Source organism: Symphodus melops, assembly GCF_947650265.1.
Source record: "Symphodus melops genome assembly, chromosome: 21".
Classification (NCBI taxonomy): domain Eukaryota; kingdom Metazoa; phylum Chordata; class Actinopteri; order Labriformes; family Labridae; genus Symphodus; species Symphodus melops.
The window spans coordinates 763,462-787,973 of NC_136711.1; the positions used below are offsets into that span (position 1 = coordinate 763,462).

Sequence of the window (24,512 nt, forward strand, 5' to 3'; positions counted from 1 at the left end):
AGCCCACTGTGGGCTCAAACGCTCACCTCACACCAGCTAGCTTAACATGCAGATTTTAAACCCTGTGCAGTGCTAGCTATGCTAACGGTAGGAGCAGAATGTGTCCTTACCTCCGCTCTCTATGAGCACGTCCAGCAGCTCGTCCATCTGCTGACTTCTGCTCAGCTGCTGCAACAGAACCAAAGAAAGAAACCGTTAATGAAACGCTGAACTTCAATTCAATCAAACAGTTGTTAAAAAAAACAAACGAGCTTTCAAGCTACAAAGAGATGCCAAAGTTAAAGATGTAAGAGTTCAGTTTAATGGTCGAGGTGAATCGAGCGTCGTCGAGGATTTATTCACATCATATCACTGTTGAGCACTAAGCCGCTGTTCACTGCCACTTTAGTTTCTATGACGTCTCCGGAGCGTGCCTGCAGCGCCACCACGCTCTGCTAATACGCTGCTAGCCTAAAACTCGCTGTCAAGCTGGACAGGAAGTCACAGAGCATCACGTGACTCAGCGGTAAGTTGAGATCTCACGGGACTTTCTCTTCTCGCTGTTTCTGGGAAGTTGGACGTGTGTGATCTGTCAGGCAGCAGAGTAGGAGACTACGTCAGCATGCTGCGCTTCATCGTGACGACACGTTGAGCTCCGTCACTTCACAGGGTTTCTGACTCGACCACAGACTGCTACATCTACACCACTTTAACATCCATCTGCATCAGGCTTTTTTTAAGGAGGGTGTAAAGTTAGTGCGGGGAACGAAGCGAATGGATGAGTATCAGAGGTGAGACACAGGTGATGAGACAAGGAAAACAGGAGGAGGAAAAAGTGGAATCAGAGCAACGCCAAGAGTCAAACACAGTCTTTTGACCAGCCATTTGTCTGCTAACTTTAGCGTAAATTTTGAGTTTACCTGCTTGACTGCATCCTCATAGCAGGGGGGCTGTCTTAAGTCATCTGAATCTGAGCTACTGACGGCTGGGGGGGACACCTGGCTCTTTAGGCAAACATGCCGAGGACATACTGACATCTACATGAGACAGGTGAGAAGTGTTTCAGTGAGAGGGGGGTTCAGTGTCAATGTCCTGCACATTAAAGAATCCAGCCCTTGTGATGGGATCAAAAGAGAGGTTGGCGTTGTTGTGTGATGAAAACAGATCAGTCAGACACTGAACACACACACACACACAGACACACACACACAGACACACACACACACTCAGAGAAGACACGGACGGGTGTGTGGATGTGAGGTGATGACCACGTGACACTGACGGCACGCGGGAGAGGCTGCGAGTGCTGACCATCAGGTTCACCTTTGGGTGCATGCTGAGGTTCTCGGTCTTGACGGAGCCGTTGTGAGAACACTCTGCAGAGTTTGGAAAGAGTCCCTGAAGGCCTCTCTGCTCAGAAGGATAAGAACAGTTCACCTGCAGGCCGCCGTTCTTCTGCTGCATCTGTTATTAACAAATGAGGACAATGCATATTCAACATGTTAGCATAAAGCAGCAATATGCCGGGGTTAGCATGATAGCTCATTTTCATCTGTTGTCCTGTAGATGCAATTCACTGTTCTGGATGGAGTCAGACCCTACCTAACGTGATGACATCATGTCAGGCTGCCTCTGACATGTTAGCGTCTACAGAGAGCGAGGGGAAGCCTCACCTTTAATAAAAGCACACCTTTACACTTCTGCCCCGTGATGGTTAAAGACAGAATCATGAGACTGGGCTGAGATCGTGGGTGAACATGAATTAAAGAGTAAGTGAGCGTGTAAGGAGATCAGAATCTTTAGAAGAGCTGCAGGGTCCATTTGGATAGAGCAGCTTTTTGTTTTAGTTGATGTTAGCTTAAACGTTAAACACACGCTACCTGCATGTTGCGTACTCTGTTGTTGGTCTGGGCGTGGGCGTGGGGGTGGGGGTGGGGTTGGGGGTGACGGCAGCCATCCCTCCCCAGCGCAGGCGTTAGCATGTAGGAGTTATTGGGAGACGAAGGTTGGGGGCTTCCTGAAGGCTTTCCAGTGGGGGAGTCCTGCGGAGAGCACTGTGGACTCAGGAAGGCGGACATTGTGGAGGGGCTGCCAGTGGACGGGGTGGTGTCCATACACTGTGGTCCACTGGGGCCCCCCATACTGGAAAGGGGCGCGCTGCAGTGCCCCATCTCCTCCATGCAGCTGCCAGGTGAGCCTTTCAGCTGCTTCGGAGAAGACAGAGGACAGCTGGAGGACAAAGACAAGGGCTCCTGCTTGATCGTCACCCCGAAGAAGTGCTGGCCCATCATGGGGGGATTCTGCTGGTGGTGCAGGGGGGGGTGAGGTGGAGGAGGGACGGGGTCCTGTGTTGCTCCGTAGCAGCGTTTCCTCTTGTGGAGCTGCATCTTTAATTCCTCAACCTAAAAACAGAAAAACCACAAAGATATTCTGTCAGTCTTTGTTACCTGTCCCAACACGTTAAACCACCAGTTCAACACCTGCAGTTCCTCCAGTGTCCACTAGAGTCTGTCTCCTGCAGTGAGTCAGTCTCCATAGAGCTCTATGTTCAAATGTCCAACTTTACAGCTGCAGTTCCTCCAGTGTCCACTAGAGTCTGTCTCCTGCAGTGAGTCAGTCTCCATAGAGCTCTATGTTAAAATGTCCAACTTTACAGCTGCAGTTCCTCCAGTGTCCACTAGAGTCTGTCTCCTGCAGGGAGTCAGTCTCCATAGAGCTCTATGTTAAAATGTCCAACTTTGGGTGTGTTTTTAATTGGACCGTGTCTTTATGACTGATTGGCTGATGTCCTCACCTGTCTCTGCTCTTGGTGCAGCTTCCACGTCAGCTCCTCGATCACTTTCTGCTTCTCCACCAGCATCTTATCTTTCTCTGCTTCCACGCCCTCCATACCTCCTCCCTCCCCCACCCTCTGCGCTCCCCCAAGGCCGTCCTCCATGCCCAGATGGCCGGGTGACGGCTGCAGGTTGAACTGGGTTGGCGAGGACATGGGCACGTCGCTGAAGCTGTCGGGGAGCGAGCCGCTGAGGGAGAGCTCGGAGGAGGCGGGGGAGATGGGAGGGGTGGAGGAGGTGCTGGGGTACGGGTAGTAGCCTCCGTGGGAGAGAGCACTGGAGGAGGACGGAGACTGGTAGGAGGACAGGGAGCCTGTCGGCGTGACGGGGAAGGTGACTGTGGTGATGTCAGAGGAGCCGGATGGCGAGGAGCTGGCGTTGGAGTCTTTGAAGGGTCGGAGCCTCTCGATGAGGGCGGTCTTTGTGCCGGAGACTGGCATGCCACGAATCCGCAGGTGCTGCCTGAGCTCTGACACCTGACAGCCAAACAGAGAGAGACGTTAAACTTCACGTTCAGACCAGAAACCCTGTTTGACTTCAAGACGCCGCCTGTACCTTCAGATCGTCCAGATTAGCCGGAAGGGGCCCGGGTTTGACCGGAGATATGGTGCTCTGGTTTGGATACGAGGTCTTGAGCGGGGAGGAGGCGTTACTGTTTGTTTGGCTCGGAGGAGCGTTGGAGCTGCAGACTGACAGCTGCTCACTGACTCTACGGGGGGAGAATCACAGCCGATCAATCACAGCCGATCAATCACAGCCGATCAATCCTCCAACACGGAGAAATAAATCACACACCCTCTTGGTTTCAGATTCAGGACTTACTTGTGTGTTTGGCTCTGCGGGTGCGGCTGGTAGCTGAACGCCGGCTGCCTCTGCTGGCCTTGTGTGTGTGGAGTGTGTGTGTGCTGCTGCTGGGACTGTGTGTGTGCGTGAGCGTGTTTCTGCTGGCTGAGGATCTGCAGCTGCAGGAAGAGCTGCTGCTGCTGGAGCAGGCGGGCGTAGGCCGAGTCCATGGGCGGAGGGGACTTCTCCGCCTTCTGGTCCGGAGGAATGTACTGATGGTACTTGAGCTTCTTCACCTTGGGCTTCACATCTTTGGGCTTCTTGTGCCGGTTCTTGTCAGACGTCTTTGACTGTTCAGGGTGAGCAGAGGGAGAGAGTGAGAACATGCACGGTGAAGCTTAAAGAGAAGAAAACCCTTTAAACAATGCCGACCTTGACCATGGCAGGAACAGGTATTGGGGGCGTGGCCTGGTTGTTGTTGGCAGCAGTCTGACCTTCATCCTGGCTGTGATCAGGAGGGTCTTGTCCTGTACCTCCCTGTGCACGACACAAAACCAAGACTTGAGTGAATCTGTGCAGAGCTGCATCCTGAAAAGGACCAATCAGAGAGCTGTGTGGAGAGTGAGATGATCGTGACACTTCACACATGTGACCTTTAAAAAAGGTCGACATGTTGGAGAGAGAAAGCTTAAAATAACAGTTTTTATCTGAGCCCAGAAACTGGCTCTGTTTCTTAAAGGGCCAGTCAACACAATCGTCATAATATCCCCTTTGAGTCTTTATAGAACGGCGTTCATCGCCAGAACAAACACAAAGATCACATGACCTGTTTAATAAAACCATCAGAATCAGTTCTGTCTAAACTGCAGCAGAGAACGTCTCCATCATTTCACGTGTTTGGTGTCTCGACTGCTCCGGTTGTTTTCTACATGCTGCCTCAGATTTTATGCTTCCACTCTGAATGTCTGTTTTTCTTTTTCAACGTTGAGCTCAGGAGATCGTTCGCAATCCAACCGTGAAAACCAACACGCAGAAAAATTCATAAACAAGATTTCTTCATCTGGCACGCGCTCGATGAATACTTCAGGGACAGACGTGTGGCGTGTAAATAATCCTGCTCTGGTGTCAAATGTGTTGACGGTTGATGACGGCGTCCGTTGGATGAGGTCAGTGTGTTTGAAGGGCTGAACAGAGAAGAATGTGACACCTGAGCGAGGAGACCCGAGGAGGAGGTGCAGTTCACTCTGTCACCACAGGAGGCCAGCAGAGGCCCATAAATGGAGGAGGGGGGACCAGCAGAGGAGGGGCACATGCAGACTGGAGGGTGGAGGGGGGACCAGCAGACTGGAGGGTGGAGGGGGGACCAGCAGAGGAGGGGCACATGCAGACTGGAGGGGGGACCAGCAGAGGAGGGGCACATGCAGACTGGAGGGGGGGACCAGCAGAGGAGGGGCACATGCAGACTGGAGGGGGGGGGATAGAGGGGAGCTCGTACCTGTCTGGGGCTGGTGAGGGCGGGCGAGGAAGAGGAGGAGGCCGTGCTGCCCACAGCCTCAGACGACGGACACGCCGAGCCCGGAGACTCATCGCTGTGGTGCTGCTCCGGAGACAGACTCTCACTGCTGCTGTCCTCCTCGAAGGCGTACGAGTCCTCCTGCTTGGGGAACTTCCCGTGGTTCACTGTGAGAGGAGCGCAGAGACGGAGGAGGGTTAACAGAGCACAGCTCTCAAACATTTTATTGACTACAGAGCTGAGAGCTAGTCCATCTGATCTCAGCCTCTTTATGAGGAGCTACATGTCACTGATAATCCCTGACAAGTACAGAAGGTCCTCATTGATCCAGAGAGGCAGTTTGTCTGCTCGTGTCTCTGGCTGGGTGAGATCTGTTCACCTCGCAGCTTCACTGCTGCATTAAACCAAACATACAAAACTACCAGATGATACTTTCATTTACAACACGTCCCTGAACGCATCATCCACAGCACGCTCAAATGTCCGACCCAGGAACTGTCCACAACGACAACATGAAGCCCTGTCAGTACACATGGCAGCTGTCACAGCGTCACCCTGAGACGCCCTCCTTTGTCCCCGAGGTGAGACGTCAGGAGGACTTCAGATGAAGGACGTCCTCAGTGTTTTGGAGACAGTTGAAAACACCTCATTAAAACTTGCTCTTCCTCCTCAGCCTGAGAGTCAGACTGAGCTCATGTGAAGGAGAAGTGCAGATGATGCTAACAGGAAAACAGACGAGAAGAAGCAGGAAGCTGCGGTTTGAAGGACGTGCTCGTCTTCAGACTGGACTCATGTCTCTTTAGACACGTGAGCGCTCTGTGTTTGAGTAAACCCTTTGACGTCTGCATGTTGATATAACGTTGCAGCCTCGGGGTTCCATCGCTGCTTCATCAGGAGACGACAGATTAAAGGAAGTTGATGTGTGACTTCTCTGTGTGGACACACGTTGGTCACACTGTTCTCTCGCTGAGCGCCGGTATGCACACACACTTCCTGTGTCACTCACACCTCGTACACACTCAGCAGGGAGGTGTTACGCTGCGTGTGTGAGACACTGACATTCAGCTCGCCTCTGATTGGCCGGGCTGATAGTGACCGCAGTTTTAATTGGATGATCAGAGATGGCTATCACACAGAAGCCGGTGTGTGTGTGTGTGACTCTGTGTGTGTGTGTGTGTGTGTGTGTGTGTGTGTGTGTGTGTGACTCTGTGTGTGTGTGTGTGCTTGTGTGTGTGTGTGTGTGTGTGTGTGTGTGTGTGTGTGTGCTGTATAAGATTCTCTCTTTGTATCCAAACATGTGACGGGCAGGAACAGACCCTGGTTTCAATCACAGCTCCAGACACGTTCTGTGCAACTCAATGACCTCCACCACACACACACACACACACACACACACAGTATGCCACTTCCTCACACCTGCTCACGATGAACTCTTATGTATTTTCTCTCTTTAGATCGACCAATCACAGCAGCTTGATTATCAGCCTAACACTCCAAAATATGACAATATGGCCGCCATGAAGGTCTGGACTACAAAGACAGTTCCACACATGCAGGGTTTGTTTAATAAGCTGTCCTGACTGAGGCTGCTTCAGGTTCTGAGCGCGCTCTGGCGGTCCTGGAGCTCGGCAGGACTTGAGCGAGACGCCATATTTGAAAGTGTCGTGCTGCCGTGTGATCGTTGTGTAACCACGACGTGTCGGTCACAGCACGAGTCTCTGATTTCACCGGCTGAGTGAAATGTCTGCATGGCAGGAAATCTGCAGCGTGCACTTCCTCTCGTTAAGTGTCTGTTCCAGAAGTGACGTGGGGTCACATAGTTTATAAACGAGGCTGGAATCATCTTAGGGAGTGTGTGTGTGTGTGTGTGTGTGTGTGTGTGTGTGTGTGTGTGTGTGTGAGATGGGATGTGGAGCTTTAAGGTGAGGGGTTAATGCAGCAGCCTGCTCCTGTCACAGAGCTCTGCAGGACGGCAAAGACGAAGAGGGAGGAGGAGCGGGACACAAATATACACACAGGTACGCACACACATACACACACACACACACACACACACACACACACACACACACACACACACACACACACACACACACACGGACACACTCAAAGTGAAACACTTCTAAAGAAAAGGGTGGACCCAAATACAGCTGCTGCTCGTCTCAATAAACGGCGCTCCCTCGCCCTGCAGAGGTAAACCAGCCGAGCGCGGGCCGCCGGCTCCTTTACGCAACATGTTTACAGGAAGATGAAGCAGGCAAACATAAAACTGCTGAAGCTCCACAATCCAACAAGCACTTTCTGCACATCCCCGAGTGATATAGAGAGAGTGAGTAACATGATGAGCATCCAAAGACAAACAGGTCAGAGCGATGTGCCGCCTTAAATCACCGCTGTGTGTAAGCATGCATGTTGTGCATTTTCTTAAATCAAACAGTGGAGGTCTCCTCAGACACTTTAGATGTCACAGCACCTCCTCGTCAAGAGAAATAGCCACAACAACAACATTTCTGGAGGCCCACAGCTCGCCGAAGAAGGGTTTCTAAAAGGAGCACGATGTTCTAAAAATGTAAATAACATTCTCCCAGAAAAATACACAAATACTTTTTCCTGCTAAGAAATGAGGATCACATTAAGGAGCAAAAACAGGAAACAGGTAGTGAGTCTGTGCAACTCTGAGGAAAGTCACGTTTCAGTCCAACTGTTCAAGATAAAGCTAAGTGAGAATACAAATCACATTTCTCCTTGTCTTTAAGACTAGACGACGTCGGCCCATCATTCACACACATTCATGATGCAGCAATCTGGGGTTAAGTGTCCTGCCCAAGGGCACATCGGACATGTTGCTGGCAGGAGCTGGCGATCGAACTCTTGACCTTCCGATTGAGAGATGACGACTCTACAAACTGAGCCACATGCTAACTCTGTGTCAAGCTAACGACAGGCTGAGAGCTGGAGCTGAGGCCACGCCCACCTGTCAATCAGCTCTGCTACACGCCTTATTGTGAATAACTCTGATCCTTCATCCAATCAAAACTGCTGAGTCATCAAAACATTCCCCCCCGTACAGTGTGTGTGGATGGAGACATGAGCTAATCACACCTATTTGGTTTTTTGAAGCAGGCTGTAAACATGTTCATGTCTGCTGTAAAAACAGGCTGTTTGAATGGGTGTGTATGTGACTTCCTGTGCTGCTGCAGCCAGCCTCTAGTGGACACTCCAGGTACTGCAGCCAGCCTCTAGTGGACACTCCAGGTACTGCAGCCAGCCTCTAGTGGACACTCCAGGTACTGCAGTCAGCCTCTAGTGGACACTCCAGGTGCTGCAGCCAGCCTCTAGTGGACACTCCAGGAACTGCAGCCAGCCTCTAGTGGACACTCCAGGTACTGCAGCCAGCCTCTAGTGGACACTCCAGGTACTGCAGCCAGCCTCTAGTGGACACTCCAGGTACTGCAGCCAGCCTCTAGTGGACACTCCAGGTACTGCAGCCAGCCTCTAGTGGACACTCCAGGTACTGCAGCCAGCCTCTAGTGGACACTCCAGGTACTGCATGATTTTAACACTTCAGCTTCATTTACTTAAAAAATGGTCTGTAAACAATGCAGAATGTTTCTGCTGTAATCTGTGACACAATCATGAGTCCTCCACTGGTTTGTGAAGACGTGTCATGACCGCCACTTTGCTTTTGATCCTTCTAGTAACAGACACAGAGGTGCTGCTGAGGCGGACCGTTAAGCTCTGTAAACTGCGACAACATGCCCACCTGTCAACTCAGCCACGCCCCGAAGAATGCAAAATCTATTTAACAGGTGAGTTAATAATCTCTCTCTCTCTCTCTATCTCGCCAAACAAACACACAGGTAGAGATGCATACAGTCCACTGTGTGTACCTGTCATTGCGAGAGCGGAGTCTAGGGGAATGATATTCTTTTGGACCAGCTCCAGGGGCCCCGGCCTAAGAGCCAGCTTCCCGTTCAGGTCCTCGACAAGCCGCGCTCGCTTCAGCCTCATCTGGTCGTCCAGAGAGGAGCCGTCTGAGGCCGAGTCTGCACAACACACAGCAGGACGAGGCCGTGAACAACAGGGACACACCAGGGAAACCAGTCTGTACAAACTGCAAGGAGAGGAAGGTAACCAGGCATATTCAAATGATCTTTATGTCTTTACTATTTTACATTAAAGGGGAAGGCCTCTATTTGATTGTAAAGCTGCATTTTCACTAAATTCTGCCAAAGGAAGAAAACTACAAGCAAATATAAAGGTCACATGACCTCCTCCTCTTCAGGTGAAATCAGTGTCCTCGCTCCTCTTCATCATGTGTGTGAAGTGTGTTGTTGTAAATCCACTCTGATCCTGTATTTGATCATGTCTATAAACCCCTCTATTTCAGCCCTGCTCAGAACAGGCTGTTTCTGTGTCTGTAGCTTTAAATATGTAAATGAGCTGTGTCTGACCACGCCCCCTCTCTGGAAGGGCTCGGGTGTACTCGCTGCTTTCTGGCTCCATGTCCTATTGTTTACGGTGAGAAGGCAGACTCAGAGGGCAGAACAAACACCTAGCTGTGGGAGTGTCACCCACCTGGGGGAGGGGCTACTGCCCTTTGTGATGTCATGAAGGGAACATCTCCAAACGGCCTGTTTGAGCACACATTTTCTGTAAAGTGGAGCAGGCAGAAGACGGAGAGGATGGACTTGTCTCATCATTGGGGGGTTTGTGGACTAGAGACATGTGTTAGAGGAACATGGAGGAGTTTACAGAATATTTGACCTTTAATTTAATCTGCTGCTCAATATTTATGATTTCCAACTTAAATCAAAGGTTTCTAAAAACAGGTTTATGTGACAAATGAGAGTGAAAGCCAGAAGAATCATTGGGAAGAAATGGACTGGATGAAAGAGTTTCTGATCCCTGAGTCACCATCATTATCTGATTTCTTAAATTAAAACATCTGGTTGCGATATATTGTGATGTTTCTGTTTTAATGAAATCGTTCATGTAAGCAGTTAATCTTTGCAGACATTTCCCCAAGAAGCAGAACACACATGTCCACACTTATCCTTCAATAATCAATATATCGCTTTAGGATCTGTTCTGATTTCAGCTCTGTTGCTCCACTCCCTCAGCAGCCGACACTTTGAGCGCAGAAAAAATAAATGAAGCTGCTGTAATTAAACGTGTGCAGCGGCGGAGATTTTCTACCGTCCACCGCTCCCTCTGTTAAATCCAGGATAAATAATCAGGACTGAAGGGAACCTGGCCCGGCGTACGAAACCATCCGCAGGACGGAGGAGAGAAACCACCTCACTTTGATTATGTGAGAGCGAGAAGGAGCAACAGCACTTATTTGGTCAAATATAATTTAAGTGGGATTTTATTGAGGGCGGACGGAGGAGTCCGAGCCAAAATAAAATGAATGATATCGAGGTGCTGGACCAGTCAGGTGCAGAATTACAGCCTGATGAAAAACGGACCTGAAATAAGACGCTTCCAAAATCTGAGTTAAGTTACGATTAATTTTTGCACTTTTAAGCTCCAAATATATTTTAGGCTTCATGTCTCTTTACAATGAATCTTAAGAACAGGGGGCGTGTCCACAGTTATGCAGGGGTGGCGTGGAGTTTACACCCTTTCTTTCAGCGCTAATAATGACGTGTGTAAGTAACACATGAAGCTTCTGAGCTCGTTTCTTTCAGGCGCTCGAACACAAAGACGTCAATGCTGCAAAATACATTTACAGGCAGGAAGTGACCTGTTAGCTCGACAGCGTGCACGAGTCGGTACTTTGATTACTGCAGCTTGTGGGAAACAACCTGAATAGTTGATATGTGCTGTATTATCCACGTCTGATAGCCAATCATTGATTTGGATCAGATTCAATCAGTGGGGGCCAATGTCACGCCTCTGGACCCTGCTTCAGTTAACTTAGAACAAAATATAAGTAAAATATTATGATAATGAATCATTAAAAGCAACAGAGTCTGATTGGACACACAGGTGCTGACAGGAAGTGACCAGAGGTGCTGACAGGAAGTGACCAGAGGTGCTGACAGGAAGTGACCAGAGATGATTTATTTGGGGCTTGTTGTGTGATCAGTGGATAGAGTCAGAAATCAGGGCGAGAAAGAGAGAGAGAGAGAGAGAGAGAATGGAGAAAAGAGCCCCAGGTCAGATCTGAACCCGGGACGCTCTAATAGCCTCCATAGATGGGGGCACGAGCACTACTGCTCCCTTGGTTGGCGTGCGTTGTGCGATCAGCTGGACGCACATGACGGGAGAACAACCTGCAGCCGACATGCAGCTCTGTCTGTCTGATTTGTTGTTCATTCACTGTTTTGACGTCATGATCACGGAGTCCGTTAGAAACCATGTTGATGAAGGGATGGAATATACGATCAGGAGTCTGTAGTTTGTATTTTATTTTGAAAGGTTCTCCTTTTCTTTGGTTGTTTAATGTTGATGCACTTCTGAATTCTTGTGTGACTCAAACTGAATTTGAATCTATAATTTAAACAGGAGGGTAAAAAAAGAGAGAGGAGACGTATGAGTGGAGCGAGCGAGAACAGAACAACATAAATACTGTAGAAAGAAAAGAGGACAGCGGAGGAAGAGGAGGGAGTGAAGGAGCAGAGGAAGAGGAGGGAGTGAAGGAGCGGAGGAAGAGGAGGGAGTGAAGGAGCGGAGGAAGAGGAGGGAGTGAAGGAGCGGAGGAAGAGGAGGGAGTGAAGGAGCGGAGGAAGAGGAGGGAGTGAAGGAGCGGAGGAAGAGGAGGGAGTGAAGGAGCGGAGGAAGAGGAGGGAGTGAAGGAGTGGAGGAAGAGGAGGGAGTGAAGGAGCGGAGGAAGAGGAGGGAGTGAAGGAGCAGAGGAAGAGGAGGGAGTGAAGGAGCGGAGGAAGAGGAGGGAGTGAAGGAGCGGAGGAAGAGGAGGGAGTGAAGGAGCGGAGGAAGAGGAGGGAGTGAAGGAGCGGAGGAAGAGGAGGGAGTGAAGGAGCGGAGGAAGAGGAGGGAGTGAAGGAGCGGAGGAAGAGGAGGGAGTGAAGGAGCGGAGGAAGAGGAGGGAGTGAAGGAGCGTGTGGATGATAATATTTGGTTAAGCATACGGCCAACTACAACACTGATGCACCAACATCTCCATCAAGCAGTTTGTCTGCACGCTGCAAACACACCTCGAGCTCAACCTGGGGACAGGAAGTCAGACAAGGAAACGCACAGAGCGCCCAGGACACTTTCAAAATAAAACCCAACGATCGTATATTTCATCACAGAATAAACAACAACTCATCCTCAGAGAGACAAAGAGACGTGTTTGCACATCTCTCTCTCTATTCCCGCGTGATCTTGCAGTTCTCCTGTGATTTCACAAACTCATATGTACAGCGTCTTATGACCCAGTCGGGCAGGACGCTCGCCGTCGGACGGAGACCCGGCACGCACACAGTGATTGGACATTGCAGGTTAGTCCTGATTCATGTTTTTTGGGGGGGGGTTTTGCAGCCGGCCTCAAGTGGTCCCTCGAGGAACTGCAGGTTCAAGTCTGAAAGTTGTCGTTTGGACTCAACACACACCTCTAGTGGCCGGAGTGAATATGACGAGACAAGATGGCCGTGGCCATCTTTGTGAAGAAAGTTGCTGAACAAAGTCGTCGTTGTTATTCTGAATTCTTCTCTTTCAAAGAGTTGATATCATAACGGCTACAAAAACAAGTTTGTGCCTCTTCGAGCAGGTCGCAGGGATAACGAGGCCGTTTCAGGAAATGAACCCTCAGCTGACATGTAAACAGCACACAGGACGCCATATGACCACCAGCAGGATGACATCATGTGTTTATGAGCGAGTCCCCGGCCTCACCTGTCACTCTCTGACCTGATTTAAGAGCTGATTTGACATCACAGGGACGCACGCCGCTCTAAGTGTGTTTAAACCGTGGAGTCAAACTGCCTGAAGACGTGTTCGAGCGCCGCTGCTCCGTCTCTTTGAGGCGAAGCGTAACCTGATCCGATGAGTGTGGAGCTGGCTTACAGACGTTTAAACAATCTGCAGCAGTATTAAAACACACAACGCACTTTAAACCTATTGTAATGCATTTACCTGCTGACTGTATCTGTCAGACGTAAACAGTGCACGGAGAGGGAAGACGAAGGGTGCATTAGTGGGAATAATTCTCTTTGTGTTTCCATCCCCGGAGGATTAAAGCACCGCTGCACAGCGAATGAAAAAGTGTTTTTATGCAGGGAAAAGCTCCGTAAACCTGCAGATACTGCTCTATTATCTTTATGGGGAAATATTAGATGTTAGTGTGTGTGTGTGTGTGTGTGTGTGTGTGTGTGTGCAGACCCGTGGCCAGCAGACAGACTGTGTGCTCCCATGCAGGCCACACGCCAGCTGGGCCTGAGAAGCTGGGCCGTGTTCTTCAATAGCCTAATAAACACCAGATGTTCCCTGGGTAATATATACACAGACCGTGTGCCGTGTCCATCTCCACAGCAGCCAATAAGACGGCCGGGCAGAGCGGCCGGCGTCCGAGGGCTCAACAGGAGGAAGAGGACGAAGATGCTGTGACACCCTGAGACGTTCAAGAACCTAACGAATAATTCAGATTCTGAACACCATTTTTAAATATTTTGTAAGCTGAAGGACATCTGACCGACTTCAATGATTGTTATTCGGGGGGAGGGGGGGGGGGGGGATTTGGCTTTGACAATTAACTATCAAAATAAATCCTAAGGGCCCCCTTCACTTCTGCAGAGGATTTGTGCTGCAGCGAGCCGATAAGACATCTCGTCTTTCAGTGTGAGAAAGTGTGCACCAACAAATTCAACCCTCCTCCATCTGTCCCTCCGCCTGCAATCAACAGATAAACAACCAATTGAAACCTTCTTTTTTAAAAGCGCGTTTGGTGCCCCGCTGGCCAATCACGTTCCTCCTTTCTGCCTTATCTGGGACAGACTCCCAGAAACTGATAGAGGCTCGCCGGGCCTCTGGATTCCGTTCCCCCGCACACTTACCAGCACTTTATCTGCAGGCTGGAGCCGCTGGGAAATGGCAAACGGTGCCAGAGATATCATTGGACAAATCCCCGACCTGCAGTCCCCGTGTTGTTCCTGCAGCCGAGTGCAGAGCTACACACAGGAGTCGCACACTGCTCCCTGGTTGCCCACGACAACACGCCGCTGCTCGAAGGCATAAAGACCTGAGAGAAGATTCTCTAAAGTGATGTCATCACGCCGGCTGTGAAAAAGCAGGAAAATCAAAGCGTTTGTTGATCATGAGCGTGGAAGGTGACCTAAAGCACACGAGCCAACATGAATCACTGAAAGGATTTGAGAGAACGCCGCGTGCACCCAGCTCTGCTTGTTCTCATCACGTTGTCCTACGTGACATTTCGAGTCCAGAGCCTGGCTCTTATAAACGGCAGCTCGGGCTCCATGTTGTTGTGTTCGGACGCATCGCTGCTTTGATGTGTCACTGTGCAGGCGCGCTGCTGTAAACAGGTACGGGACCGTGCTGCACCAGAGCATTCCTCTGAGGTCACTCACCAACCCGTCTGTCTCTCTCAAGGAGTCCTCTCTCTGTCTCTCTGAAGGAGTCCTCTGTCTGTCTCTCTGAAGGACTCCTCCATCTGTCCCTCTGAAGGACTCCTCTGTCTGTCTCTCTCAAGGACTCCTCTGTCTCTCTCAAGGACTCCTCTGTCTGTCTCTCTGAAGGAGTCCTCTCTCTGTCTCTCTCAAGGAGTCCTCTCTCTGTCTCTCTGAAGGAGTCCTCTCTCTGTCTCTCTGAAGGAGTCCTCTCTCTGTCTCTCTGAAGGAGTCCTCTGTCTGTCTCTCTCAAGGAGTCCTCTGTCTGTCTCTCTGAAGGAGTCCTCTCTCTGTCTCTCTGAAGGAGTCCTCTGTCTGTCTCTCTGAAGGAGTCCTCTGTCTGTCTCTCTGAAGGAGTCCTCTGTCTGTCTCTCTGAAGGAGTCCTCTCTCTGTCTCTCTGAAGGAGTCCTCTGTCTGTCTCTCTGAAGGAGTCCTCTGCCTGTCTCTCTGAAGGAGTCCTCTGTCTGTCTCTCTGAAGGAGTCCTCTGTCTGTCTCTCTGAAGGAGTCCTCTGTCTGTCTCTGTCTGTCTCTCTGAAGGACTCCTCTGTCTGTCTCTCTGAAGGAGTCCTCTGTCTGTCTCTCTGAAGGAGTCCTCTGTCTGTCTCTCTGAAGGAGTCCTTTCTCTGTCTCTCTGAAGGAGTCCTCTCTCTGTCTCTCTCAAGGAGTCCTCTCTCTGTCTCTCTCAAGGAGTCCTCTGTCTGTCTCTCTGAAGGAGTCCTCTCTCTGTCTCTCTCAAGGAGTCCTCTCTCTGTCTCTCTGAAGGAGTCCTCTCTCTGTCTCTCTCAAGGAGTCCTCTCTCTGTCTCTCTGAAGGAGTCCTCTGTCTGTCTCTCTCAAGGAGTCCTCTCTCTGTCTCTCTCAAGGAGTCCTCTCTCTGTCTCACTGAAGGAGTCCTCTCTCTGTCTCTCTGAAGGAGTCCTCTCTCTGTCTCACTGAAGGAGTCCTCTCTCTGTCTCTCTGAAGGAGTCCTCTCTGTCTCTCTCAAGGAGTCCTCTCTCTGTCTCTCTGAAGGAGTCCTCTGTCTGTCTCTCTCAAGGAGTCCTCTCTCTGTCTCTCTCAAGGAGTCCTCTCTCTGTCTCACTGAAGGAGTCCTCTCTCTGTCTCTCTCAAGGAGTCCTCTCTCTGTCTCTCTGAAGGAGTCCTCTCTCTGTCTCTCTCAAGGAGTCCTCTCTCTGTCTCACTGAAGGAGTCCTCTCTCTGTCTCACTGAAGGAGTCCTCTCTCTGTCTCTCTCAAGGAGTCCTCTCTCTGTCTCTCTGAAGGAGTCCTCTCTCTGTCTCTCTGAAGGAGTCCTCTCTCTGTCTCTCTGAAGGAGTCCTCTCTCTGTCTCTCTGAAGGAGTCCTCTCTCTGTCTCACTGAAGGAGTCCTCTCTCTGTCTCTCTGAAGGAGTCCTCTCTCTGTCTCACTGAAGGAGTCCTCTCTCTGTCTCTCTCAAGGAGTCCTCTCTCTGTCTCACTGCCTGTAGTTTGGATCTGTGCGTCTGCTGATTGAGATGGACTTTCAATGTCCAGCTGTCTGTCTGTCTGTCTGTCTGTCTGTCTGTCTGTCTGTCTGTCTGTCTGTCTGTCTGTCTGTCTGTCTGTCTGTCTGTCTGTCTGTCTGTCTGTCTGTCTTGTATCCACCTGCTCCCTCTCCATGTCCTCTGTTTCTGTCTCTGGCTGTGGATTTATCCGTCTCTGGAGTCTGGTCCAGCTTCTCTGCTGAGCATCAGTCATGTGAATGTTTCTCTCCGTCTGTCTTTAACGCTTTAATCTGCAGCCTCCTTCTTTTTGTTCAAAGAGAGTTCCTCTGTCGACCTTTAGCTCCAGCGCTGTTTGACTCCTGTTCCGCCCTTTTCAGGGAGGAACGAGCATCAATCACAAACTATGATGGATGAGAAAACTCTGGAAAGCAGCCAGAAGCTGCAGCTTTCTGATACAAATAGTCTGATTCAAAAGAAATAAGTAGAGGACGCAGACAGCTCGGGGATATTTTTAAACTGATACAGAGACTGGAAATCCGTCTCCATCCGTCCAGCTTCAATAACCCAATAAACAGGTTTTTTTTTAACTGGATTAAAAAGAGAACCTTTGCAAACATCTGTGCTTCACTACGAGCTTCAAACAATCAGGATGTTGGTACGAGACACGATCCTGACGAGGCAGACAAACGCTTCCTCTCTCTCTCTTTGGTGCTGATTGTGCAGACTTGTCTACTTTGTGTCTTCTACCAGGTTACAGTCGACTAGTGGACTGAGCACTGAGAGCATCTTCACTCCTTTTTAACTGAGGACAGAAATATTGAAACCAGGACACTTAAATCTCAGACTCTCTGCATCATTGAGTTGGAATCAACAACAGCAAAGGGCGTTTTTGTTACCTTTGTGTTTTATATTTTCTCTCTGTCGCGTTCACACTGAAGTCTACAAGCATGGAAGTGTGTGTGTGTGTGTGTGTGTGTGTGTGTGTGTGTGTGTGCGCGCCTGCATGTGCGGCGGCGCAGTGTTGGGAGGCGTTACTCACGAGGCATGATGCCTTGGTCTGCCAGCTGCTCTCGTGTCCTCCTCTGCTGAAGTCTGAACTGTAGAACTGGAGTTACAGCGAGGAGGAGGATAGATGGAGAGGGAGAGAGAGAGAGAGAGAGAGAGAGGGAAAGAGAGAGAGAGAGAGAGAGAGAGAGAAGTGCAAAGACAGGTAAGGGACAGATAAAAAAGCAAGAAGACAGACTTCAAGCCATTTATATGCTGTGTTCAGTTCCTGATCCAGAGTTTGAAACTGGCTCTGGCTTCTCTTGGTGAAGCAGCAGAAGCATGTTTGTGTCAATGCGCACAGAAAACAAGGCTGCTCGCTCACTAATGTTTCTGTGAGCAGGATGTAGGGAATGATAAACAGCTCCTGGCTTTTAAACAGATCTGCGAGCAGTGTGTGGTCTGCACGTTTCATGGTGGAGGTGGGAGAGTGGGGTCATAAACATGGAGCCTCCCCTCTGTGTCTCTGCTCCACGCTGTTATCTGACCGTCTTACCATGGGATCCTGGATGGGACACACAAGCAGGAAACATCCCCTGATCACTTCCTGCTCCGCTCCCCTCAGGTGCTTTTTAACTTCTCCAGAACTTCCAGGTTTTCGATCCAATGAGTCTTCTGAAAGTTTTCGATATCAGAGCGTTTTGGTGGGGGAAGCACCTCCGTTATGTAACAGCAGACCCTTCCCTTCATCTAACATCTGCTTTAGTTTACAGAGAGGAGGGGGCGTGGCCTAAAGACAGAAATCGCAGAAATGAGTGTCTGAGTGAAATCTGACCGTGAACCCGTAAGTGATACATGGACGGGTGCATGTTTGAGTCGATCAGGCGTCGATACAAGACGGGCCTTCAATTATTTAAAAACAAAAAAAACCTGCGTCATGTCCTGCACACACACACCAGCACCATTCTGTTTGTCTTGGACAGATTCATTTTGATCCACAAACTATTCAGATATTAAATGCATCTAAGAGAGTTTTAGATATTAAACACTGTAGCTTCAGTGTTTAGCCAGCTCTGCATGTGGTGGACACTGTAGCTTCAGTGTTTAGCCAGCTCTGCATGTGGTGGACACTGTAGCTTCAGTGTTTAGCCAGCTCTGCATGTGGTGGACACTGTAGCTTCAGTGTTTAGCCAGCTCTGCATGTAGAGACACTGTAGCTTCAGTGTTTAGCCAGCTCTGCCTGTGGTGGACTCTGTAGCTTCAGTGTTTAGCCAGCTCTGCATGTGGTGGACACTGTAGCTTCAGTGTTTAGCCAGCTCTGCATGTGGTGGACACTGTAGCTTCAGTGTTTAGCCAGCTCTGCATGTGGTGGACACTGTAGCTTCAGTGTTTAGCCAGCTCTGCATGGGTCTGTAAAGCTTTCTGCGTTCTAACCTCTCTCCATGTTTCATCTCCAACATTGATCCTAGTTTGAGCAGCTTTCTGCTGCTGGAGCTTATTAGAAACATGCAGAGGCTTTTTAGCTCGGGTACAATCACTTCTATCTGAAGCAGTTCCACTGCCCGCTTCCATCGCTGCAACACCTGTTCACCTGATAACTGCTCTCATATCTGGCAAACCCAGGGGCGTCCAAAACGGCCTTCAAAGCCCCGCCTACCTTCTCTGGTCCAATCAGATCCAGAGCATTCAGGAGCAGAATCTAAAGTTAGAAGGAGGACATACTGGCTGCTGCATTGTTGTCAGAGAAGCTTCAACACAGCAGGTTTCCTTCATGATCACACAGGAAGAGAGCAGCTCTCTGATTGGTCCTTTAATAAACACAGCTCTCTGATTGGTCCTTCTTACGTTGTTCTAACAAGCTAACATGACAAGCTAACTATACTCTAACGTATCTGCCTTGTAAATAAACTGACAGGTCAACATCGATGTTTAACTTTAATGCTAACACGGTGATTTAATAACTTCAGAACTTAAAACAACACGATCTTCTTGTTTGCTGTTAGAAATGCTGAAGACTTTCCTGAGTTTCTGAACAGCACGTTATTCAAACACGACGTATTGATGTGAAAATAAAAGGCCTCCAGTCTTCATTGTAAACATTCATGTGCATTCAGAAAATAAGCAATGTGCCAAAGTTACTGTTGGATATTTCTGCAGCTTGTCTTTGGTTTCACCTCACAGGACTGATCTCTGCTGCTCTGTATTATGTTTGCAGACAAGTTATCAATAATGTAGTGTATAAAAAGCGCAGCAGCTGCCATGTAATCTGTGTTTTCTGGTAAAAAGCTGCTCTCCGTCCTGATTGCAGGGTGCACGTTACAGAGAGCGGACCAGAGCCAGGCTATGTAATCACACATCACTGAACCGCACGATACTCGGCCTCCCCAACTGTTGACTTTGAAACTGAAGACATTTGTTTTAACTCGGAGTTCCTTGACAACAAAGGACATACAAATCCAGAGCCACATTTACGAGTTTTCAGATTTATGCTGTAAATAAATTGTCACTGGGCCTGGTTTGTGCTGGTGAAGTGGTGATAATTACACAAGTGAGAGACGTGATGTCTGATTTACAGCTTCACAGCCACCACAAGAGAAAGAAGCGGGCTAATAATAACACCACACTTTCACACTCAACCCCCGACTTCTGAGCTGAAGGGACCGAGTGTGTTTTAGACCTGAACTCGCCCTCAGCCAAACCAGGAATGTGTTCACGACAGATGTATGAGTGTGTCTGTATAACTTCTCATAAACAGGTATTTCCAAATGAAGCATTAGGTTTATGTAAGTCTAATTCCTCAGCGTAATGTGAAAATCCACCTTAAAACAGGACATGTGGAATTTATTCCAATGGTCTTGGACAGTAAAAGGTGAATGTGAGCCAAAACGTCACTATTAGGATTCAGTTTCTGGAGCAGCTCCGTCCCCGCTGACGGCTCGCCAACAGACGGGTCGCCAACACACGGGTCGCCAACAGACGGGTCGCCAACAGACGGATTGTAAGCAGAGACTGATTTGTGTCGTGGAAAACCAGCCCAACCATTTCACAGGTACAAACTTTCATATTTGGCTCTGCAGAGGGCATCTTTTCTCTGTCAGTCTTACATTTAAAGGAGCAGTCTGTAACTCCGCCCCCTAGTGTTTAAAATGAGTACTGCAGTCTAAACTCACCATGTGGTGGACACTGTAGCTTCAGTGTTTAGCCAGCTCTGCATGTGGTGGACACTGTAACTTCAGTGTTTAGCCAGCTCTGCATGTGGTGGACACTGTAGCTTCAGTGTTTAGCCAGCTCTGCATGTGGTGGACACTGTAGCTTCAGTGTTTAGCCAGCTCAGCATGTGGTGGACACTGTAGCTTCAGTGTTTAGCCAGCTCTGCATGTGGTGGACACTGTAGCTTCAGTGTTTAGCCAGCTCTGCATGTGGTGGACACTGTAGCTTCAGTGTTTAGCCAGCTCTGCATGGGTCTGTAAAGCTTTCTGCGTTCTAACCTCTCTCCATGTTTCATCTCCAACATTGATCCTAGTTTGAGCAGCTTTCTGCTGCTGGAGCTTATTAGAAACATGCAGAGGCTTTTTAGCTCGGGTACAATCACTTCTATCTGAAGCAGTTCCACTGCCCGCTTCCATCGCTGCAACACCTGTTCACCTGATAACTGCTCTCATATCTGGCAAACCCAGGGGCGTCCAAAACGGCCTTCAAAGCCCCGCCTACCTTCTCTGGTCCAATCAAATCCAGAGCATTCAGAACCCGACTACATATCTGACTGATTGTACCTGTGAGGGTCAGTACAGCAAGCACAGAATAAAAAGGCTGATCATTTGAACAAAAAGATGAAGGTTATAAAACTTTTAATCACAAGCTCATCAGTCGTGAGCAGGACGACATCGAGCTTCAAAATGAAACTTCTTTAATTGAATTTGTTTAGTATTGAGTTTGGTTTGGAAGAAATGCCACACAGTCTGTATGCGCTGTGTCCTCCACCATCATGTTTATTAATGTGTAGTGTTGATGAAGCGATGGAGGTCTACACTTTGTCCTCAGTGATCCGGATCTGATCACATCCTGGTCAATGCTCATGTTTGCACTGCACGCTCCACTTTAATATCAAGACCAGGCCGGATGTCTGTGTGCAGATAAACTAGGAAATAAAATCTGGGTGCAAGTCCAACATGAACACTTTCCTTTTGAATACCAAATGATGCCTCCTTAATTATTAACAAACCACCATGAGGTTAAAGTAGCTGCTCTGTAGGTGAATAACCATGGACGCTTTCTGTTAACACCAGCCTGTTTTATTCTTTCACAGTGTTGATCATCACCTCACACTCCTTCATGATGTTTTTCTGTGATTTTAATCCATTCAGCACAGATCAGAAAGACGAGGCTTGTTGTCCTTATTTCAGAACAAAGTGAAAAGTCACTTAAAGAATCTTCTTACAAACCACAAGAGAACTGATTTTATCTTCCCGACATTTAAACACAACATGTCTCCATAAAGCAGGTGAGAGTTCAGTAAGGCTCGAGTGTGTGTGTGTGTGTGTGTGTGTGAGTGTGTGTGTGGGGCCGATTTACTCTTTAACATGTTGACACCTTGTAGAGTTGGTTTAACTTATATGTGACGCCTCTGTAGTAGGATTATGTAATAGCAGCGGGCCACAGCCCTTTGAGCTGTTAATCAAATCAGCATGAGAACAGTTCAGTTACATGCACATTCACAAAACATTCAGAGGTCCAGAGGGAGCGCTCAAATGAGATGCTATCTTTCCTTTTAGCTTGAAGCGTGCAGCAGCAGTTCCCATGGCTTCGACGGCGCAGATCAGGAGCGCCGCAAAAGACTCCGGAGTTTAACTGGAGCTTCTGCGTCTTAAAGACAAAACTGTAAATCCTTCACCAGCGGATTGTTTAAGACTCCTCCTGTCAGCGGTTATCACACGCACAGTTTAACTCCTCTGACGCTCCACATTTCATGCCCATAAATTCACTCAACAAGCCGTGCAGTTGAAGTTCATACCGCAGAACATGAATCCCTGTCGCCGTGACACGGAGCACACATGTAGGAGGATGACCTTTGAAGACAGCATCGCTGCCTCGGAGAAATATGAAACAGGACCTGAACCTCCTGCTGCTGCTGAACGCCACCTCTCATCATGCTCCCTGGAGCACTGGGGGGGTCGTTCCCCCCCCCCGCCCATCTTCTCAAAACAACTCAGAGGAAAAGCATCATTTACCCTGGAACGCAATTACAGCTCAGAGTCAAACAGAAAGTAAGAAAGAAGCAGCTTCAGCCTCCAGCTGGCGTTCAGGGGCGATCGAGCACTCGGACACTGACAGGCTGCATTTTAAAGCGTCTTCATCAGTTTCATGTTCCTCAGGGAGGTGGCACTGTTGGTCAGACTACACACACTCACAGACGCTCAAAATAAAGACTGAGAGAGTGTGTGTATGAGAGCGAGGAGAATTAAAGAGTGTGTGTGTTAACACAAAGACCTGACAGCTGCTGTGTGTTAAAGGGAGCCTTCCTCCCTCTTTGTTCACACACACAAAACATCAGCTTCCAATTCAGCCTTATTAAGATAACCTCTGACTCCTCTCCGCTGCCTAATCTCTCTTTATCAGCGTGCACACGCACTCTCACAGGCTCCTCTCTGCAGCAGGTTAACAGCGGGCACTGAGCAAGTGCACCAACCTGCACGCAGTGATTTAACGAGAACGCCTCATTAACATCACAGAACACGCCCAAGAATCCCTCACTCCGTGACAGGACAGGTCAGATAACTCCGTGTGCCAGGAGAAGGCACGTGATCACACTTTATTACACAGCTGTCAGTTTGTGTGTCGACACTACTCTGGCATGAAGACAGATGACTGACATCATGAGGCAGCGTCGCCTGTAAACAGTGATGGCATGCAAACTGCTAAACTTCAGCACAGACAGAAAAGAACAGTGTGACTCTTTGTTCTTACCTGATCTAAACTTGCTTCGTATGAGTATGGAGTGCTCAGAGCCCAGAAGAGTCATAATGCTTACAGTACAGGTCCAGCGTTCAAAAGTGGCAAAATAAAGTCACACACACGAGAGAAGCGGCGCACACTCCGACCCCTGCCGACACCTGGAGACACCTCACTGAGATGAGCTGGAGCTGAGCCGGCCTGCCTCATCAACAGCTTTACAGGAACACTGATGTGGGAAAAACTCATAACACACACACACACACACACACACACACACACACAGACAGACACGCTCGCTGGCTCTCTGGGAGTGTGTGAGTGAGTCTGGGGCCGCTGAAGCTGTGGTCCCATCGAGCTGAGAACTCTGAGCTGGCCCAGAACAACTCACACAGATATGCACGGCTCGGGGAGGAGCTACCCGGACAGGGTTTCCTTTAAGCTCCGCCCACCAGAGCCCAGAGGCTGGACAGGGCCTGGCTGATGACTTCTTCCTCCCCTGCCACCAGTGTAAATATATCTGCCTATCAGCCAGGCTGGCTGTCATTAGGAGGGGGGGAGATAGAGAGGCTGATAGAGGAGTAGGAGTCAAGAGGGAGGGAGGGAGCGAGGAGACAGTCAGCCTACGTCTTACCTTCAACTCCATGCAGAGGCGCTGCTTGTCCACAGGCAAGACAGGCAACTGCTTGGGGCCCCAGGCCAGTAGGGGGCCCCCCAACGCCTGACAAACTTTGAACCAAAGCATTGCCCAAAATGTGCAAATTTTACAACAACAGTCGGAAACCTCCCTACTCGGGCCCCTGCTGAGCGTGGCAGCTTTATTCCTGGGAATGTGTCAGTGAAGGAAAATGACGAGGAGTTCTGTCTGGGAAATAATAATACACGCAAGTTGTAGGGCCCCCAATGAGTTTTCTCCTCGGGCTCCAACAGACCCTGGAGCCGCCCCTGACTCCATGTGTAATGTGGGTTACCTGCTAAGATTAGATCAGCTCTCTCCAAATAGAGTCGGTGACACTTTGAGACACCAGCTGATAAAGAAGCGTTGGCTGTTTTTACTTCTTCTGTTCAGTCGAGGATGATGATGTCACACCTTCGATTTGTCTTCTGACAATCTTTCAGCTCGTTGTTTTGTTGTTAGACTCTGGCTCTGCTTCCTTCAGCAGTCTGCTTCTATCTCACACTTCAATCCAAACACTGGACAAAGTCAGAGCAAAGACTTTTTGTTGATCTGGATCAGAAATAAATGTTTCAGAATACGAGCTGCTTCCTGTGAGATAGGAACATGATGTGTAATATAATATGGTTTCTGTTCTGTTTCTATACATGACACGCCAAGACAGACTCAAGACGCCTGGATATGGGAACATGACATCACACTTCTTCAAACGTTAACTGCCGATAAATAGAGAAACACTGTGTGATATAAAAGTGCATT

The 24,512-nt window shown here is 49.2% G+C and overlaps 1 protein-coding gene across 8 annotated transcripts in view; it reads right to left on the reverse strand.

The window, feature by feature from the left end:
• Nucleotides 1-24,236, reverse strand: part of myocd (myocardin) — a 28,468-nt gene extending 4,232 nt beyond the window's left edge. For 2 of the 8 annotated variants that reach the window (XM_079372603.1, XM_079372602.1), the window contains exons 1-12: nucleotides 23,093-24,236; nucleotides 17,184-17,249; nucleotides 9,000-9,155; nucleotides 5,092-5,276; nucleotides 4,029-4,133; nucleotides 3,636-3,946; nucleotides 3,369-3,522; nucleotides 2,774-3,289; nucleotides 1,860-2,381; nucleotides 1,303-1,443; nucleotides 900-1,016; nucleotides 111-168 (exon numbers count right to left, since the gene is read on the reverse strand). In XM_079372603.1, coding sequence (XP_079228729.1) covers nucleotides 111-168; nucleotides 900-1,016; nucleotides 1,303-1,443; nucleotides 1,860-2,381; nucleotides 2,774-3,289; nucleotides 3,369-3,522; nucleotides 3,636-3,946; nucleotides 4,029-4,133; nucleotides 5,092-5,276; nucleotides 9,000-9,155; nucleotides 17,184-17,249; nucleotides 23,093-23,147 — 2,386 coding nt within the window. In that variant the 5' untranslated portion in view covers nucleotides 23,148-24,236. The remainder of the gene's footprint in view (nucleotides 1-110; nucleotides 169-899; nucleotides 1,017-1,302; nucleotides 1,444-1,859; nucleotides 2,382-2,773; nucleotides 3,290-3,368; nucleotides 3,523-3,635; nucleotides 3,947-4,028; nucleotides 4,134-5,091; nucleotides 5,277-8,999; nucleotides 9,156-17,183; nucleotides 17,250-23,092) is intronic. The other 6 variants (XM_079372609.1, XM_079372605.1, XM_079372606.1 and 3 more) reach the window with 4 other exon arrangements.
• Between the last annotated feature and the right edge of the window lie 276 nt (nucleotides 24,237-24,512).